The sequence below is a fragment of the Stigmatopora nigra genome, chromosome 6, assembly GCF_051989575.1.
Source record: "Stigmatopora nigra isolate UIUO_SnigA chromosome 6, RoL_Snig_1.1, whole genome shotgun sequence".
Classification (NCBI taxonomy): Eukaryota; Metazoa; Chordata; class Actinopteri; order Syngnathiformes; family Syngnathidae; genus Stigmatopora; species Stigmatopora nigra.
Genome location: NC_135513.1, coordinates 11,442,953 through 11,464,337, shown reverse-complemented (window position 1 = coordinate 11,464,337; position 21,385 = coordinate 11,442,953). Strand labels below are relative to the sequence as shown.

Sequence of the window (21,385 nt, the reverse complement as noted above, 5' to 3'; positions counted from 1 at the left end):
TACTTTTAGTATTTAAGAGGGAGAAATAAATCTAATTTTTGGTTTAAAAAAACTGAAATATGAAGTGTTTGTCATTAATTATTTGAATTGAATGCTCAATAGCTCTTGACAAGGATTGCTATTTAATTATGTAACGCAAAAACTAGTTTAACATCTTAAACGAACAAATGTGCAGTATTAGTATTTCTTTGAAGTGCATATATTTTAATTTATGCATTGTATGTCGTTAATTCACCCTCCAAAGGCTTATTTCTTCAAGCACAATGTTCAACAGGTAGACTAGATTAACTATATATTTAGTAGTCTCAGGGAATTTGGCATTAATGAGGAGAAAAATAATGTCACATCATTTTCTGCTCGTTTGTGAAGTGGTTTGACATTCAGAGAAAATTGCAATCAAATAACAAACAGAAAAGATGACAACATTCATTCAGGTCATAACCTCCTTTTGAGCCATGATGTGCATGAAAAAGCAGTAAAAAAATAGAAACTCCATGAAAAATAACTATATTTCCGAGGTATTAAGATAATAAATCTTCTTTTCAATTAATTCAACTGAGAAGAAATGAATTATATTAATCTAGAGCGTATTTTACACACCAAAAATGAATGCTAAGAGAAATGAGTTCACTTCAATGTGTAAACTATAGAGTAAATGTCATATTCTCTGCTTCCATTGTTTCCAGATCGATTTTTTATATCACAAAGTTGACGGGAGGTGTGATGAGCCAGTAAAAAGCACGAATTGCCATTACAAAAGAAAAAGTCTGCCTTACTAGATGACAAGCAAAAGTAAAGCTGTGGACAAATATAGTGAAAAAAAGGCGCGCTCGTGCAGGCGTGAAAATAGCTGCATCATCTCGCTTTTCTTCTTCTCCCTTAATATCAATTGATTCGGCCTTTTCTGCTCTTTAGTTTCACAATTTGCAGAAGAAAATGTATACGTTTTTTTTTAAACTGAAGATGGCAAGGAAAAGATCAGAAATACCAAATGAATAAAGTGAAAAAAGTGGCTGCTGACTCTTTATAATAAGTAAAAATCAGTAAAAAATGTTCTCTCACAGTTCTCTGGATTCATTTTTTGCATGACACTTATTCGTCAAAGCACAATTTTGAGAGCCAATCAAAAGTGATTGCAGTTAAATTTAAAAAAATATATATATCAGTCGCTTGTTTTAGACAAAAACTCTGATTAAACTGTCCGTTCTGGATCAGTTGGAACAAAAACCTTGGTTTAATAGCTTGGACACGCCTGATTTCAACTATTATGACCATTTCCGTAATTAAAAATGAAAAATGGGATTCCTACCGTATGCCTTGGTGTGTACCTCATATGCTTTAAACTTGTTTAACAAAAGGATATGGATTGGAGACCATGCGGATGCACCAGCTGCGAGGGCAGGTGGTCTGCTTGAGGCAGAAGAAGACCACTGGTACCAATTCAGGATATGGAACAACCAGTACACTTGTTGCACTGCTACCATCATCCTCATCATCATCACGGTCCACTTCCTCTTCCTCTATATCTTCTTTCTCCTCTCCTTCACCTTCTTCCTTATGCACTTGATACTGGTGGGGGGAGGAGGGGTCAATGACATCATTGACCTTGTTCACCCGGATGTTGGTTGCCGCTGTCGAGGGTCCCTCCTCCTCCTCCTCCTCGCTCGTCATGGCAACGCCAAGCTCTGATCAAAAAAGAAAGATTTTTTTGTTAAAAAAAAAAAAACCTTGCCAAAAGAATCGATGCAGCAAACAGCGGGGTCATCCTGTGCTATTATGGGGAAAAGGCTAAAAATGCATTCACTATTGTGTTGGTTTTTTAGAGGGTTTTCACATGCCAAAGCACCTGAGATGAATGAGTAGATGAAAGTGAGGAAAAAAGGGCTGCTGAATAGTTACTAATGATGACTTTAGCCTGTGTGACTGAATACCAAACCAGTGAGTTTAGATGACAGATATCATATGAAGAAGTGCAAGATGACATAATGAAAAGATCAGCAAGTGTAAGTCAAATGAGCGTAAAATGAGAGAGAGTGTAGTAAAACAACTGAGTGTGAGACAACTTGAGTGATGAGATGACAGATGGCGGAACGAATGTGCGTGAAATGACCAAATATAAAATGAATTTGTGAAAGCTGAATGAATGGCTGGAAAATTGAGTGGGGTGATGATATAGTACTGAGATGAATGTGCATGAGATGGCGAAGGAATTTTGCTAAAAAGCCAGATGAGGAATGCAAGAGCAATTTGATTAGTATTAAGGAGACTAGGTTTTTGTATTATACTGACAATGAAATGACTGGTTGGCAGGACAACTGAGTGATGAGACAAAATAGCTATGAGAAATGTCAGAGTGAAAGATGATTGGATATCAACATGACTGAGAAAAAATGACTGGAATGAGGAACTTTCTAGAGAGTGGAGAAGTCAGAGTGTGTTAGGTAAGTGGGTGGCAGGACAGCTATGTTTGACATGACATCACTTTATATCTTCACTCATAGACTATGAATGCACAATGTCCACCACACATGATCCAAATTAAGGTTCCAATGATTCCTCAAGCTATCCTTTCTGCTTACAACTCTAAAAAGTGACTCATTTTAAGAAGAATCCTAACTCATCATCATTATTTCCCTTATTATCAAGCTACTAACCCCTGTTTTTTAGGAATTGTTGGGCAAGTTTTGGCACAAACTTAATTGGGTGGTCATATTGTCTTTGGAACTGCAGTGCGAAATGGACAGATGCAACGTGACCGCCTTTGAATTATGTATTGCAGTCTGGCTCCTTGTGGAGAGCAAAAGGACACCAAAAAAAGTTGTTTTCTTTGCTGTCTAGCTGCTGCTGCAGGCCAAAGAAGATGTATAAATATGACACTGTAACCTGTGGATACACACAGATAAGGTTTGTCCTTAGAAGCTATGTACTTTTATGTCTTTTATTGCAATAGGATAGATGCTGCTTGGTCTGTAATTCTTTTTTTTTTAACCTCAGTATTGCACTACTACTAGAATTCCTAAAGTGTGGGCCTTTGCAGGTTTTTTAATTCATTACTTCCTGCACTCCATGAAATAATCATGACTGCCTCACAAGGTTGCTTGCTTTCTCAGTAGGCAGAATTGCTCTAGCAACTATTTTACAAATGTCATGACATTTTGTGAGGGAATGCTAAATGTGACACGTGTTTAAAATGAACATACTCACTTTGAGATAAAGGTCACTTAAAAAAGGTGATAAGAAGTTAAAGGGAATGTGCATTTGAAGTCAACATTAATAAATGATTTGATCGGTTGGTTGAAGAGAGTGTTGTTAACAAGCCTGGTAAATTTGAAATAATATAATTATTAGTATATAGTATAAAGATTAAAGATGGAGAAAGACTGACACATTATGTGTCAGACACTTTAGACGTGTCATACCAAACTGTCTACTTGTTTCCATAATTTGTTAATAATCTGTAAATGGATAACATTTTGACAAGATGTTTCCTAAGTATACACAATTATCTACTCTATCAGCAAGGCTGTGAGACAAACTATGGAAGAAACATCTCTCCCCAGCAAGATTTCCCGAGAACAAAACAGTCATCTGGTGGCAACTAGCCGCGACTCTAGATATCGCCAAGCCAAGTGGCGCCCTACGCAGCATCGGTCGCCAACAGATGCAAACACAATTCACTAAAAATTCAGTGTGTACACAGCCAGCTGGCGGCCAGCAGTCGCATACACAATTCACAAAAAATTCAGCGTGTACCGGCCAGCTGGCGGCCAGTAGTCACGTACACAATTCACACAAAAATTCAGTGAGCACACGGCCAGATGACCGCACACATCCACCTCCAGCCGTCACCACACGGAGCACTGCTGCCTTGCTACTGACCATATGTAGCCAACCATATGTTGTGCTTCTTATAAAAAAGCCTGCATTACATGAAGTACAAAAATAGGCCACTGACAGAAGAAAACTTTCATTTTCGGGGAAATAACGCTAGAAATTAAACAAACCCTTAGAAAAAACAAGCTAAATCGTATGGTATGTTCTACAGCAAGTTCTGGGGTTCAATAGAGGAGGTGGTCTAGGACCTTTTGTGAGTTGTTGATTATTTGAAACTCTGAACAAGGCAATCTCTGCACTATGAGAAGAACAAACACAAAATTAGAATGTTTTTCTAATTAGTTACTGTGTCCGAGATGATCACATACATTGATAGAATGCAACAAGCTTTTCTAGCACCATGGACAGCAACCGAAGTTCATATACTTCAGGACTGAAGCAAAAAAGACAGCAACATAGAGGGGCAGTTACACTTACATTCACCTCGGTGAATGATGAGCACACAGAAAAACATCCTAGTCAGATGTATTTGTTTTGGTTAGATGTCAAAGTCCAAAATTGGATTTTTGGGAAGACTCAAATGTTGCAGTAAATGACAGAATATCAGAGGGAAAAAAACATCCAGTACACTTTTGCAAGTGTCTGACAAAGACATATCGTGTACATGTTTATCTTATGTAGGTTGCGTATATTTATACTGTTTTAACCCGGGAAAGCCAATGAAGTGATCTGTCACTACCCACAGCTTGAGTGTGGCTACGTAGACAAATGGTACTAATTCTGCTCACTGCGCATGCTACAGCTGCCCTGGCTGTCTATTTTTACAAGCTATAGATCCTCATGCTCTGCTACTGTCATGCTGAGAGGAACCCTAATATAAAACAAGGGACTCAAATAATAGCACCCTTGATGTTACACTATTGTTTGCTGGTAAAATGTTGGATTTGAACAAAACACTGTTCCTACCAGCCAATCCATCACTAAAAAGATGAAAACTCAAAAGGTTTCATCTTTCAATACTGTGGTTAACTACTAAAAATGTCAAGGTTGTGGCAAACAGTTATTCATAACTGTATTATTTTCTTCTACTTTATATGAATTGAATTGAGTAATTTGGGTATTAAAAAGCTGTTACTCCTATAGTCATGCCAAAGTAATTATAATCACAATAGTATTATTTCTTTGTGTAAAAGCCAAGTTAGTCACTACAATGAACAGCAATTCAAAATTAGTTTTTTTCTTTATGCATTTGTCAAAATTAAACATCAGTACCAATCATGAGGTTAATTAGAAAAAGGTTTCCCCATCCTTTTGTACACTGTAACCTAGTATCCTTTGAAGAGTCATATACTTTTACTTATAAATGTGTGACAAAGTATTTCGTCTTTTCTTTAAAAAAAAGGGTGGCACAATAAAGGGTCTGGGAAGCAGAAGTATTTCTTGGCCACTGTAGCCGGTTGCAGTAGGCGGCGTGCTGGTTGTGATAAAAATAAAGCTCGCCTTGAGTTGAACGCCTGATGGATTAATAGTTGAAGCCGCATATGGGGACCAAGTTGCCTTTTGAGATGACTTTATCTGATAAATAGTCTTACCATGAAGCCGGGAATTGTTGTCGTATTAATCCTACAAGTAACGACATGCCAGATATTGGATTAGAGCATGTTAATAATAAATAACTCACCCTGCAGACAAGTGGTTATACTGCTATATGATTGGTTTGAAGTTGCTGGGGGTGGGGATGTCAATTGAAAGTTGCCTGTGGTTTTTTGAGAGGATATTTGGTGCAGCCTTAATGTGATTTTTAAAGAACACGCCTGAAATGAATGCCTTTTGTTTGTCGTTTGTCAATATCAAGCCTTTGTTTGATGGCTCCTATACAATCAATGATCTCTTTCGTATATGTGCACCTTCATTTTCATCATCATCCATGTGTGACAGAACACAGTGAGTGCACCAGAGAAACTAAAAGTTCAATAGAATCACTCCCCTGGTGAACTTTTCTATAGCTGTGTGCGGGTTTTGTTGTCAAAATGGGGTGTTTGTTATTATTGTGGGATATTTAATTCCAATTCATTCTCATCTGTAAGTAGAAATTTCAACATTCATGTACAAATGGGTGTTTTTTAAATGTTCAATTTATTTGTTTTTCATTGGTTTTGTTAACTTATGCTTTATTTTTTCCTTTCTTTTGTTAGAAAAAGGAATTGATCTGTTTTTTGATTTGTAAAGTGGGAAAATATTTTATATGTCCAAGTGGGTTGCTCTGTTATTGGCACTTTTACCCTTAGTACCACAAAATTTTAATTCATTAAACATTGACAAAGTTGAGGGGAATACACACATTAGTAATTTATCCGGATAAGTGTACCAGTCTGATTATTTACTGCTTTACGTGTCCATCCTAAAGGAAATTAATACATACAGGCATACTGTGGCAAATAGAGGGTATAAGCACATGCATGCTATGAAATTAGAGGACATGTCATTGACACTTCCCAGAGCCGCATAGAGTATGCGTACCCAATCTCACACATTCACTCACAGACAAGTTACACAAAATCTACTACATACACTCTCACATACACACTCTCACATACACTTAGCAAGGAAAATGTACATTTGTCAGACCCTCTCACAAATCACCATCTGTCTTTAACACTAATGCACGTCTTGCCTTGTGCTCAGTAAATAAGATGAATTGCTGTTTTGATCACTATGGCCCAGCAATAAACACATTGCAAGTTAATTCACTTGATTAAAGTATTTTTTTCTTCTGCTCAGCAAGTTATCAAACGCTGGACCTTGCTCGAAACAAAGTGACATTTAGTGGTTAAAAACTCATTCTACAGCAAGGATATAATAGAGTATTATCAATTTTACAATACTCATACTAGGCTCCAGCACCCCTGCTCTATAATCTTACCTATTTTCATGTATATATATGCTCATTAATATGTATTGTTGCTTTATTTGATAAATTAAACTGGAACTCAAACCCCTGTGAGGATAAACGATGAGGAAAATGAATATAAAAAAATATGTACATAGCTAATCCAAGTCATCTGGATCTTGATCGGTAAATCTTAATTATAGATTAAAGGGATCAGCAGCAAAACCCTGAACAGAGTAACTCTAAATTGTGCTGATATGAGAAAATATTCTGCTTTGGTGGAATGGCAACCATATATAAGAAGTCAGGTAGCCTAACTTAATTTTCAATTCATAAAAATGGTCAATTTCAATAATGCCGCTCCACTACGATTAATTGACTTGTGATTGGCTCCTCTCTAAGCCCCTCATCTCACCATCATCTCTGAAACCATACTTTTCTTTTTCTTATAGTCGCCATCTTTCTTTCCCGCCTGACTGGCACGCTTCCCTCTCACTCTGCTTCCATTTCCTTTCTAATTAATCCTCACTTGCCCAGCTTCTCATTTCGAAGCCTCCGTGTAATACCGCTGTGATTGTTTACGGCCCCCACCAGTGTGTGTATTTGTGTGTGTCAGTTTATACTTGGTATATGAGTCCTATTGTTCATATCTGCTGGTGTTTCCTATTGTTTATGTTTATGGAGGCGTGTGATGGCGCACTGTTAAAATATGAATGTGTGATATAGTCAGTGTGTACTTGTGTGCATGTTTGTATATGAGCACCTGCCCGTCAGATACATTTACAGACTGATGATGGCCACCAGATTATAATCAAAACGGAATTGCGTCAAAAAAAGATAGACGGCAGCGCAAGAGAAGAGCAGAGAAGTTGACTTTTATTCTTCCTGCCTCCAAATAATTATCTTTCCGCATCTTTATCACTTTTTTTTTTCCCTAGCACACTGGTAAAAAGTATACCCGCCACCGCAGCCAAAAAGCGAATCCCGCCCACTTCTTTTGGAAGAGAGCAAGATGCTATTTTCTGCCTACAGTTTGTATCTTACTTAATGCCATTCCTTTAAGAACTCAATGTGCTCGGCTTAAAAAAAAATCAATGGAGTTCTTATTTTAAATGATATGAAGTAGAAAGGTCTGCACTTTGACACGAAAACTTGACTTTAGCCATCATATCTATCTTGTGTGCGTTAAACTGAATCTCTCCATCAAAATCCAGAGTTTAGACAAAAAGTAAAAATATTCTTATATGGATGGTTACATGGATGGAAATAAAGTTGCAATTATTTCTTTTTTTCCTGCTTAAGAATGGTAACAGGTTTAAAACAAGTGTGGTTTTGATATATATAAAATTTTAGTCATTGCAAAGGGGCATCCAAAATGACATTTAAACCAATTGGCATCTTTAAATGTGGTGCCGTGAGCATAGATAATGACAACTAGAATTGTCAGCACAAAACAATGTATTCTACCTAGAAATTCCTGTTCTTTATGTAAAATAAAAGAGCATAAAATTTGCATTTCTGTAACCGAAAATATTCATGCATCAGTTAACATTCATGAAAAGCCAAACTTTTTACTTTAACATTGAGTAAGAAGATCCAAAAATAACACAGTGGGGAAGTGAGTGTCTGCTGTATATTTTTGGATAAAAATATATCGACGCTGCCAAAATTTGTAACAATTCGGGGTTATTTGGATTTTTCATTGTGGTTAAAATGCATCTAAAAGCAAAATATCCCCAAAATATTAAATAACTACTCTATTTTTTGGTTTGTCAGCATCGATTATAGTTAATTAAATGTCTATTTTGGATTAGAAGCAGTTTGCTAAAATGCATAGCTCTATTCTTTTCAAAATGTATTACAAAATCATCAAGATACTTCTTTTTATGACCTTACACAAAGAAAAATATTCAGTAACGGCTTAAACTACATCTATAGAGCAGAGTAATGACCAAAAAAATATGAAGACATTCATCTTTTCCCCAATTTCCTCCTAAAACATCAAAATAAAGTAAAACTCAGGCATATATGCCATTGCTGCATTGAAGCTAGACAGTTTATATTCTATAATTGCCCACAGGGATGCATGCACCACAGGTCAGGTATTCCTACTGTGCTGAATTTACTTAAGCCTCACATGATCCTATTAGAACAATGAACTTGCACACCTTATTGCACTTGAGAGCAATTCATCAAAGTTTTGCCATCAACTTATTTCTTCTATAAATGCCTCCAGTCTGATCTGATTCTGGGAATGGCAAACGGTCATGATTCAGTGATTGTGCGTCCTTAAAAAATAAAAAAAGAATGCATCGTATTTACGCCGGTGGGTAAAGTGTTGAAAGAACAGTGCAGGATATTGGAGCCATTAGTCTTTGAGTCATGTCGTTTGAGTACAAAATAAAATCTGGTTGTAGCTGAGACAGCTGAAGATGACAGAAGCGCAAAGCAGCAAATTCCTGAACGCCACTAGAATTTAGTACAGAAGAATACATGCCGGAAGTTATTAAATTCATGACGAGGCGACATAGTGTATTTTGTAAAGTCAGGAGTATTTTTGAATATTGCAATAAAATTGGGATCCCTTGATGATTATGATAGGGTTATTTTTTAATTATTTTTTATGTTTTTGTTAGTAATTTCATTTTTTTTACATAATACTTGCTGTATTTTCAATTTTGTCAGAAAATGTATAGTTTTTTGGGCTATTTTTCCAGTTTATCTAACAAAACTCAGTCTATTAAAAAATATATAAATATTTATATCACTTGTGTACTTCATAATACTATTTTGCGAGATAATATGCAACATAGAAGTATATAAAATGTAAGTTTTAAGATTCAGTTTAGAAATGTCTGTTCTTAAAACATCACCTAGCCTAATGATCAATCTTCAGGCTAAAAGAGCACCAAATCCAGTTTAAATAAACCAATCAAGGTTAAAAAAAAAGAGTTTGGTCGCAGATGGATGACCAATTTCTTTACAGAATTAGGACAGCGGCTGAGAGAAGCAGGAGCCAATCAGACGGCAATTTCAAACGGAAGTGGAATAAGGTCGGTGGAAATTGAAACAGGTGCACTTGTAGCCCACTTCCTTAATGATTTTTTTAGCATCACAATGCAAGCCCACAGCCATTTGCCCTCCGCAAGATGACAACGTGGGCTATAATCTAATTTTTAAGATAATATTATGATAAAATGGCGATTTAGTACTTTGATACTTGACGCCCACCGTGCCCATTACACCAAACCGCAGTCCTTACAGGGTGAACCTCATCGTAAAAGTGATACAACTTGTTATAATATAATCATCATTTGGTACTTTCAAACAATATTATAGGAGGGAAATCTGTCATAGTAAGCAGGCTTTTTAGAGAGGTTTATTTAATTCCTCAGCAAGATGCCTCAATCTGCAGTAGCGTAAACAGCAAGTGGGAAACATTAAAACTACCCGAGCGATTAGCACAAAATCCAGCGTAGATGCCCAGGATTTAGTGCAGAACAGATGCTGTGAAAATTGCAGAAAGTCAGCCATTTCCTTTTTTATTCGTGGTAAAGTACAAAATCTAAAGGGAGTATTACAAGATATCACTAGCTGACATCTGGGCATTAAATTTGCATGAAGCCCAGGTCATGTTAGAGTGATCAAAGAGGAAAGGAAAGGCATTTAAAGTTTGGAAGGGTCATTTGGGGGGAATTGGTTTATCATCATAAGGTGACAAAGTAAATATACTGTATTTTTTCTAGAAAATTTTGAGTAAAGAGCTAAAGTTTGGTGATTTGCTTGAATTGACTAAACGGCTGGTGTGTTAATTTCAGTAGCAGTAGAAATTATATCTACATAGATCAAATTTGTGATACATATATTAAATGAAACTATGCCTTATTCACATCTCAACTCATCTCTTTACCTGCCAGAGGGTAAAATCACTTTCTAGGTTATGCCAGTACACAAAAAAACTATAAGTCATCCAATGGGACTAATATTGTACACATCCACAAGATTTTTAATGAATTATCGTTCCAAAATTGAAGTTTCATACCCCCAGAAAAATTACAAATGTAGTGTGTGGCAACTGTGCTTCAGATTGACAAGAAGTGGCAAAGAAACCACCCATTTTAATCATTTTTTTGCTCAAAATATTCATTTACTGATGGCATTTTACATTAGATTTTTGGTACTCATCCAAAGAGAAAAAAAAAAAAAGTCGTAATAATCTATCATTGCTTTAATGCTCACTGAATGAAAGTTCTTTCTGTTAAAAGGTTGCATTCTGTGCTTTGTGGGGGTATTTTCTGGGTATTCTGGTCCAAATATATGTAGGGTAAGCTCTAAAAATGTCTTTAGGTATTATTTTGAATCAGTTTAGAGTCTCTATAGACAGGTAGGATAAGCTCAACAACCTTAGAGGGGTTAACTGGTATAAAAGATAAATAGATGGATGGATGATGGGGTTACAAAAAAGAACAAATGACTATGCAAAGCATCGAGCGATCTGTCTGTGAGTCAATTGTGTCATGTGTTTGCCAGCAAGTAGCGTGTTGCAAAGGCTTCCATCTGCTCGCCGCCTTTGCCACCATTTATCAGCACAGATTGTCTTTAGCTGTTTGCTCAAGCTGTGTGCCAACATACACTAAGACGTCGGAAGCCGCCATCACACGTGTTAACAATTAAAAGACTACTTGCTTGCTTATCAGATGCTTTGATTCCTGTCATGGAGTGATTTTCCATGCAAAAAACAGGGCTTTAAAAAGGAGATGTGAGGAATTTAGAGGCAAAATTACAACAATGCTTTCTTAAAACAAGTATGACATGTTTTTTTTCTTCTAAAAAAATACCAAAAGACATTTCTATCAAGGATAAAAAAGGATCTTCCTGTTGCATTATTTCTAAAACCAGTGATTACTACTTTGACCTTTGAAAATATCTAAACAATCGCCTCGGTATTTTGGATTTTTACGAACCGAGCTATTTTCCAAATGAGCGCTCACTCTCACGTATAAGTATAGAAAATAAAAACACACATAGCCAGCAATATTATATGTGGCATAGCCTTACTGCTATAAACCCTGCAAAAGCTTAAGCGTGTCATCATGTTGGGTTAATTAACAGTGACAGGATGCAATGTGGAAGCCAGATATCCCTCATTGAGTCGAACGTCAATGTGGCTGCCACGTCACCCCACACAGTGACATGATGACTAAATGATACCAATTATGCAGTAGGTTATTAATGTATTTTCATTTACTCATGGTTGTTTTGGTCAAGTCCTGTTTAATAACATTAAACATGAAGGTTAAGTTGTTTTGTATCAGGATTTTAGGTTAAAAAAAATTTGTAAAGGAAGGTTTAGTATATATATTACGCTACCTAATGTACCCTAACTTTTGCATGCTACTGCATACTCAAATGACAGATCAATTTAAACAGATAGGCATGCAAGTATGGGTATTTGGGAGATATCCAAACGTTTTCATGCCACTGAAGAACTTGTTATGGTACTCACCAAAAGAGTAAGAGATATAAATGAATGTAAATTATCTCTGGGGGACTTGAGGGTGTTTATATTGCGCTGTTGAATTAATGAATTGGTTAATTAATGAATCGTCATTGTCCTTTTTACTGAGTTGGAACTGAAAAAGCTTTGAAAAAAATATAAAATAAAGCAAAATGTGCATCCCTCAAAAATGAAAAGCATCCTTAGTTTGTTGTTTTTCTACTGAAAAGATGCAATAAGTAATTGACTGTTTTTTGTGGCTATGTTGGTGCCAAAAAACAAATATTTTTCTGTTTTTGTAAGTCATTTAAGTCACTACATGCATCATCCTCATCTTTAAATCCTCTAGCAAATAAGCAATTTCTCCTCCTTTGGCAAGAAAAAAAATATCTCGATACTATTCAGAAAAGGCAACAAAATCTTAGCTCTGTTGACAACAAAATAACATCTGTCCACTACTGTGCACCAAAAGATGCTTCATCCCCCATGTGCAGTTAAGTAAATGACGTGCCCCTTGCTCCCATTTGCAGCAATATGGTCGTTTTTTTTGCTGTGTTTTTTTTTACATTTATAGGAATAAATTGCAAAGGTGTGTGCGTGTTCCATCCCTACGGGGCAATAAAACCAGTCATCAGGGTCAGTGGGCTGAGTTTTGAGACCATATTGATCGAAGCAAAGGGGCTTGCAGAAGGATGACAGGTTGCTGTAACTGTTCGCATCAGGAAAGAAAACGTGGAGCTATCTACACCCTAAAAACCTCCGGCGTTTAAGATTCGGAGAATCTTCTCAGAGATCTCCAAACTGAATCTAAGAAATCCTAGCTAGAAGTCTTCCTGGAAATTCTCACTACCCGAGATTGGACTGTAAATTATGATGTACTTATTTTTCTAGAAGGAACTGATTTTTAAACACAGTGCATCATGATTCTTGACATCCTGGATATGCTGCAGAGTATAGAATGATTTGAATGCACCTTCAGTACTTAAAATTATCAATGCAAACTGAATGTAGGCATTGAACTGATCCCCCTGTGACATCTTTCTAAAAATCAATTGTGCACTCAGCCATAGTCCCTTAAGGAATGTGAAGTGTGTATAGCCTGTAACTTGTCACTATTGAACACTAATGTAGCTAAAAGCTTTCTTGCCCTTTTATTCTATTAGGCTATGTATATTACTCCATTTATACTAGGTAAACCGTGTTAGGCAATGTATTGATGTAAGAAATATACCAGCTAGCTATCAACATTTTTTTGTACTTGTTTTACTGCGATTAAAATAAATGTTCAGCAATCTTCTTTTAAAATAATTACATATTATGATTGTTTGGATTTTACTGGAGAAAAGATGGTTACACTCTTTTCAGATTTAATAAAACTCTTCACTATAGTGACATAAAAAAGCAGTTTTTCAAGAACTAAGACATATTTGAGAAGACAGTAATGTAAATAACCTGATAGTTTCCCACTTAGTGATTTCTGACATTGTATGTGACTCACAAAGTATGAAAAAAAGCGTCATAATAAAAAGGAAATTTATAAAACATTTGCAACCCCTAAATACCAAATCTGGGGACAAATTGTAGAAAAAAACTGGAAAAAACGAGATAAAATGTTGTGCCTTTGAAATTTGGTAAGTATATGTGGAAAAATATATATATATTTTAAATCCTGTATCCATGCAGCTGAAAATTCATTCATCTAAGATATAAATTACATACTAACAGCAATAAAAAAACAAAACAGTAAGCCAATTATTATGAACAGCATCCATATGTGTCCACCCCAATCTTGCAAATGTTTTTCTTCAAAATGTTTTGGACGTACACAGGTGTTCCAATGAAATAATGACCAGCAAGCATAGTTTGAACACAGATAGCGCCCCCTGTTGTAGCAACTCCACCAAAATCAACCCAGGTGAAAAGTATCACCTAATTGAAATCCCCACGCCCAAACATTTCCAGACTCATCACACATGCAAAAAAAAACACAAAATCCAACTCCTAATCCTGCAAACAAATCATGCAAATATGTGCAATCTTTTAGATGCCAAAAAAACTGTTGCTTACCCTCTCCTTCCACATGAAATCTCCACAATCTTGCAGCCACAAGAAAAAAGATAAATCCTGGTTAAAAATAAAAACAATCCAAATCCAGATCCACTCTGCAACTGTGTTAGGATTCGGTTGCAAATCCAGAAAGGGTCTTCTGTTAGGGTACTCCACGTGCACAAATGTCCGCAGTTCACAAGCCAAGCGCTGCTTGGAATCCTGTTGCACCTGTCACACACTTTGTGGGAAACGGGTGTGCGCGCGTCGGGCGTGCATCCACCCACGGGCCGCCTTGGCGGAGGGATCCCACGTTGTGCTTCGCCACTCCGCACCCCTTTTTTTGGCGGAGTCGGTACGATGTCACCGTGGCCACAAGCAACCTAAACGGGTGCAGGGAGTGTCTCATGCACCTCTTCTTTCTCCTCGCCCCCTCTCTCTCCCTCTCTCTATCTCGCAACGTGCACTCGACAGAGTGATCCAAAAGGCTGCAGGTTCGAGTCTGCCGCAGATGTATTCATCCGCCTACTAACCTTCTCTGAGCTCAAACTCTGGGAATTCCTCAAGTAAAGAGATTTCCTATTGTGTTCCTTCTTCTCATAACTCCACATGAATGTATGTGTGCAATTGTTGGAATAAAAAGAAAGAAAATAAATCAACAGTTCATCACTTGATGCTCAGAACCAGTTGAAAGCAGTTTGAAAGCAAGGATGGATGAGGGAATGTATTTTGTTTATTTATTTTTCTATAATGTCAATATTGATGTTAATGGTATACTAATAATATTAACTGGGCAAGTTAACATTGATTGAACTACCTTATTAATTGTATAATTTAATTGCATATTAAATATACCTTTTTTTAACACATTTATTTACATTCATTTTTGTCGTCTCTCTGTGTGCCCTACTGGCGACCAGTCAAGGGTTTATTCTGTCTTTTGCCCGTAGTCAAGTGAGAGAGGGGGCTCGAATAACCCCTGTGAGGATGAGCGGTACGGAAGATGAATGAATGTATGGGTGAAAAAGTCCAATATTTGATGTTGTGATTGGGGACATGTGATCCATTTTTAATGCAAGTGTAGGTGGAAAGTAATGTTAGTATCAATGTCAACTCTGCTAATCCCTGCTGATGTAATCTCATCATGTTCAAGTTAGCATATTGATTTTCTGCATGCTTTCACTTCTTATTTTTATATCTCCTATTTTCATCATGCCCTTACTGAACAGCACTCGGTTATTCATTTTTTATTTTATTTTTTGAGCTCTCTGATTCAGCTTCGTGGGAAGAAAAACAAGATGACCTGACTATAATGCTTTCCTATTAAAACTAAATACAATTACCAGTCAAGAAAACACACTTTCTTAGTTACCTAACTTCAATTTAAACTCTACTTTTCAAGATATATTTCAATCTCCAACACTCACTTATGTCCAAAACCTTAAATTTGCTCATTTGAAAGCCAAAACAATCATTTTTTCTTTCCTAAATCTAAATAAAATACATTTACAATCATATTTTCAAACTCTAACCCAGGATGGATGCCACATTTTACCTTCATTTCATTATTTCCTATTCACAAAAAAAATCAATCAGTCCTTCAGTGGGTGGGTTTCTTTCTTGTCCGGCATCCAGCTCTACCCTGTGTGCTTAAGCGCCACAACCATGGGCATTATGATGCTAATTAAATGTGCCATTCTTTGCTTGTCTGCATGTGTTGCCATCTGTCATCTGCCTGTCTGATCTGAACGGCCATTTATAATAAGCCACCTACTGCAGACTGGTTAGTAGCCTCTGCACTACTGCTGTGTCTTCAATATTCCACAGTGTCTGCATGCAACCTTAACAAAGTAAAGAGGCTTTACCACCACCGCAGAGATTTACCTGTCAGCTTTCAGTCACACTACCTACCGTCAACCTACAGCATCTTCAAATGCTCTATGGATGATGACATAACATCAGAAAGCAGGCCCAAGTGATTTGGCTTACTCCATACGCCTGGAGGAGTTTTGCTTAAAGTCGTGTTGGTAGGTATAGTAAAGTAGTTTTGGAGTGGAGGTGGAGAAAACGGTTGAAAATTAGAAACATAGGTAGTTAAATTATGAAAATGTTGATTTTTTTTTCACTCTGACTGACAACAACTTATTACGTTTAGATTTTTTTTAGCCTATACTTATGTCAATATGTTAAAATTTTACGTTTTGGTATGTTGGTGGCTTTAGTTATGATAAAATTGATACTTTACGTACACAATTGTGTCTGTAGAAAGGACCCACAGAAACGTGAAACAACTTCCAAGTATACTAGCTCTTCAACACTTATATAGGAGCATATCAGGCAGACATACACAAGGTTATATGGAGCGTTATAGGCAAGATTTAAAACCAAGTGTTCTGGTCATGCCATTGCATTTTACTGTCATGTGGCCAATAGCTAAACATTTAAAATTGTTCGTGTGTGTGTGGATGCATGTGCCTGGCAATAAACATCTGTCACGCTGCCATTATATGACTGTTCACATACATTATTCATGGTTTCTCATGTAGAATATTAGAGGCACACTACTGTGCTCTTTGGGTGTGATGGCATGTGCATGCTCTTTTTTGTCCAATACACACCAAAATACATTTAAAAAATGTAATGTGGTCAAACCTACCTGACAACCCTTTCCCATCCCTATCAACCTTGTATCAAGCCTACAAATATTTACTTATCTATCCCAATTGACAGTATAAAAACATCCGTTATTGTTCAACTCCCTCATAATACAATCGTACAATAGAATATAGGGATATATAATATGGATTCAAAGAGAAACACTTTCTAAGAGCAAAACTTCCATTTACAGGGATTCAACCTTTCTAAATTGCTTATTGACCCTCTCATTTATCCAACTTGCTGACCAAGCGACCTACCAACCAGCACCTAAATAAATAAACTGCCAAATTAGCCTGTATCAAGGTTTGTTTCCACCTCCCCTTACAGGGCAGCTACTTTAGGGATAGATAGCCACTCATCTGGGACCTCCATTACCTGCCAAAATGACCCGTAATCTACCCGGTTTTGAGACATGAGACAGGAAATGTACTGGTATTTTACCAACTCGACCGTGTTTATGCGGGAAGGAAATGTAGAGCCACTTAACTGGCTCTGCAGCGTTCACATGCAACGTGCAAGTCAGACATGACATTTTGAAGATACCTTCTATTGGCTCCCATCATTGAGAATACTCAAGTGAAGGAGGGCTGATCTCTAGGCATCAATCTGCTTCCGAGCCAAATGTCAACCAAGGCAACAATCATCTCCCTTACCGGCCTCTATCCTCTTGTCTACTTGGTGTGACACATCCTTTTTCGTCTTCTCAATGTCCCCCCTTTTTCTTCTCATGCCTATTATCCCATCCTAGATGACATTTAACACCGAAGGCTGTGATTTATGGCTGATTCCGCTGCCAGTCTAGGCATCTGAGGTTAAGCATGTGAGATTAATGAGATTGATTGGTATTTTGTGCCATGCTCGCATCAAGAGCGTCATCTGCCTAACTTTTAATTTCTAAATTGGATCTGGAACGCAAACACTTGAATTGTAAAATTATCTGAATAAAGTCATTTGAGATCATAGTCTACGATTGGCTGGCAACCAATACAGGGTGTCCCCACCTACTCCCCAAAGTTAACTGGGATAGTCTCCAGCACCCCCAACTTTACTGCTTTGCAGAGGAATTGTTTTAATAAGAGTCAACCTTTCTTTTAACTTCAATAAATATACGAGTTTTTAGTTTATTCTAAAACTTTAGCAGTACATTTGTAATATAGTGACTGCAAAATTGGGACAAAGAGTTCAAAATGTAAAATGCTTGTGTAATCTGTGCATCAAATCTTATAGAAAGATCTATCACGGGGTGGGCTGAAATGGAGGGTGGGTGTGTGGTCAATTCCTGTGGACTCACCATCTGGTTTCCCTGGCAACTATGAGGCACCATATGACCTGGACTATGTTGGACATGGCCCACAACATGGCTGGTACAATCGGGCTTATTAATGAAAGTATTATTTGACTTCAAATAATGTCCAATAACCAGCCTTTTTTCTCCTCAGTGAGGGGCCAATTCAATTTCCAACCCGAAGCAAATTGGCAGAATCACATGCTGTCTCCATCTAAAAATTCAGTGAAGAGCAAGCAATTATAGTCATATATACTTATAACACAACTAACCAGCACAAATAACCAAAACTACTTTAAACATTGATACATTTGCATTGATGAGACAGCTTGACTTTCAGCACAAAGGGGACTGCATATCAGAAGACCTTTTATACTGCATTGTGTGGGTCTATTCGTGCAATTTCCAACTGTTGTTGGCAAACAATTCATATTAACCTAATACATGCATGTTCCTATATTTAGACACAACACCTAATGATATCAACATGACATAATGCACCGTATGACACACACACACACTGAAGACCTCTGCACTATTGAATTATTCAACCATCCTGCTATGCCTGACCATGTATTTGTGTGTATGTACAGTATTTCTTTATCCTGCCATCCATTGCCCTACTTTGACCTGATCTTCTTCTATAATGAATAGCCATTATATTCAAATAAGGGTCATTTTGCTGCATTTCCAGACGTAGGTGGTGCAAACATGAATAGTGTCACCATGGTGATAGCTGATATCAATGCACAGTAAATCTCCAAAGACCACCCCATCAACAACAACTTTGAACAAATAGAATAAATGGGGTTGGAAAATCTTGTGGGAGGCCAAGTGAATGAATCGTTTACAGTATGTTCGGGGTTAGCATTACAGATTGGAATTTTCTGATGTAGTTTCAAATCAGGATCCTAATTTGCAGTTGATGGTCAGGGTTTTGAATTATTGTATGCATTCATGGTTATGGTATGACATTGGTATTTTAAAATTGCTTTGCCATGATCAATAAAGGACATATTCTCATTCAGAAGCCTCCACATTTTCTTTACAAAGTCCCTGCTTATTTTTTTGCCTTCTCTCCCATTGATTCCAAACTCAAACTGGGCATTCAGACAGACAGGACTTTGATGAATGGTCGCCCTACGCTGATGGATGAATTCGGAGCCAGATTGTGTGCAAAGAGGGACAGCCTTCTATCCATCTTCAGGTCCAAAGTATAGTGCCAACACATGACTGTTTATCAATTTGCTAGACCATGTCACCAGTTAAGAAGGTTTTAGCAAAATTGAACTAAAAGCATATATTTTTTCTTCGAAGACATCATGCTTACATGGTTATAGGTGTTTCAAGCTGTTGTAAAGAAGGTTTAGGGTTTTATAATTGGGGCTAACGTGTCAAAGTAGGGTTTCAAATCAGCAAGGTTCCAAGATTTATGAAGAAATTGTAATTGTCTCAACAGTAAATCCAGTGCCAGTGTTTCAAATTACTTTTGCAAATTAGGGATTGGGTTCCAAATTAACTTTTAACCTGTGCCTTTATGCTGTTATCCTCTCAAAGACAAAAAAAAGGCAAATGGTAGATTCCATCCTCTTATGCATCAGCTCTGATGCAACAAGGCAGCCAAGTAAACAATCGAACCTGAAAGCTGCCTACTCCCCAATGAATTGCATTCAATTCATTCTATTCTTCCTATTCATTCCATTCATTGCCTTTTATGGCTCCTTCCTACTGTATAAGAAAATAATTTATTCTTTAACCAAATTGTTTTCCCATTTCATTTCATAGTTGTTGACCAACCATGGACATTTACTGCTCTAGGTGCATTTACAATGTGTTCACATCCATAAACACAACCACCTTTTTTTTCCAGCAAGAAAATAAAAAGGTTGTGCTTCAATTGGTGTTTTTTTATATCTATTCTACTTCTCAAACAACTGAAGTAAACACTATGCCCGGAGAATACTCCTCCTACCAAATCTCTTTTGCTCTTTTGTTCCTGGCCTCTCAAGAGATACTCTGAAGCCTCCTGGTGCCAAAAAAGATGCCACTGTCAAACATATGCACATGCAAAAAAAAGCACCCACACTGTCAAATGCACTCTAATCCGAGTTAGCGGAACCGTTAACATTGAATGGCACCTTGGCAGCGAATGTTCACTGAGGTGTTTCCGCCAATTTAAAAAGAGCAATGTGAGCAGTGAAACAGGCATACACATGTACGGGTACAGCCCAAAGGGAGTGCAGATACAAGACAATGAATGGCATTTGCAAAGCAAACTTAAGTAATATATCCTCTCATAAATATGTATTCATTTAAGCCATTCATTAACTAAACTAGTAGGTGTTTTTTTCCAATCTGGAACATGCTTAATGTATTTTATTTGCTTGCTGTCAACAACTCATCTGTCATTTGGATACTAATAGTTTCATTGCCTTGACACTGCAAAAGCAACCCCTGTTTAATTTGCTGTGGCACCAGAGGACAATGCCACCAAATTAAAGTATTGCAGCAGTTATTATGACTGGGCTCGGCATGAGGGTTAGAGGGTAATGACACACTCTTAAATGGATACTGGCCATGTATCTGAAGGAATAATGAGATAGTTGCTACTGTCTATCAGCAACCAGAGTCAATTAAGGGATGTTGGTCTTTTCTGGAAGGCGATACTGAGAAAGCATGTTTGTGAATAGATATTTCTGTCCTCTTCATTATGTACACAGTTTATTGAAATTTAACGGGGTGGGTTTTATCAGAGATTTTGTTTAATAGCAATGCCTCAATTTAGTAGCTATATTACTACCTGTTTAACTGATTAGAGGATCAAATTAAAATAAAAAATGAGTCACTTTTAATTATCATGCATGAGTTTACTTTAGATTTCAGTTTAATGGTTTTTAGTCGGCTTTTATTTTAGTTGAATGATCAAACATTTGTAGATTCCATTGATTTTGCTGATTTAATCAAGTTGAATAGATGAAAGTAGTGAGTCAATCATACTGTCAATCATGCTGATTTTTCCCTAACTGGGGGTCTATGAACTAATATGAGACCTTTGTTGTAATTAAGGGCAAATAAATGTATGTGATGAATAAATCACATGTATTGGCCCTAGAATGAGTAATTTTTTTCTTGCAATCTGCTGCTACCTTGTGGCAAAATAAATAGTTACATCAAT

The 21,385-nt window shown here is 37.0% G+C and overlaps 1 protein-coding gene across 1 annotated transcript in view; it reads right to left on the bottom strand.

Moving 5' to 3' along the window:
* Positions 1–14,659, bottom strand: part of LOC144198723 (voltage-dependent T-type calcium channel subunit alpha-1I-like) — a 55,456-nt gene extending 40,797 nt beyond the window's left edge. Inside the window, exons 1-2 of the mRNA XM_077719891.1 lie at positions 14,289–14,659; positions 1,365–1,685 (exon numbers count right to left, since the gene is read on the bottom strand). Of these exons, the coding sequence (XP_077576017.1) occupies positions 1,365–1,671 (307 nt within the window). The 5' untranslated portion in view covers positions 1,672–1,685; positions 14,289–14,659. The remainder of the gene's footprint in view (positions 1–1,364; positions 1,686–14,288) is intronic.
* Between the last annotated feature and the right edge of the window lie 6,726 nt (positions 14,660–21,385).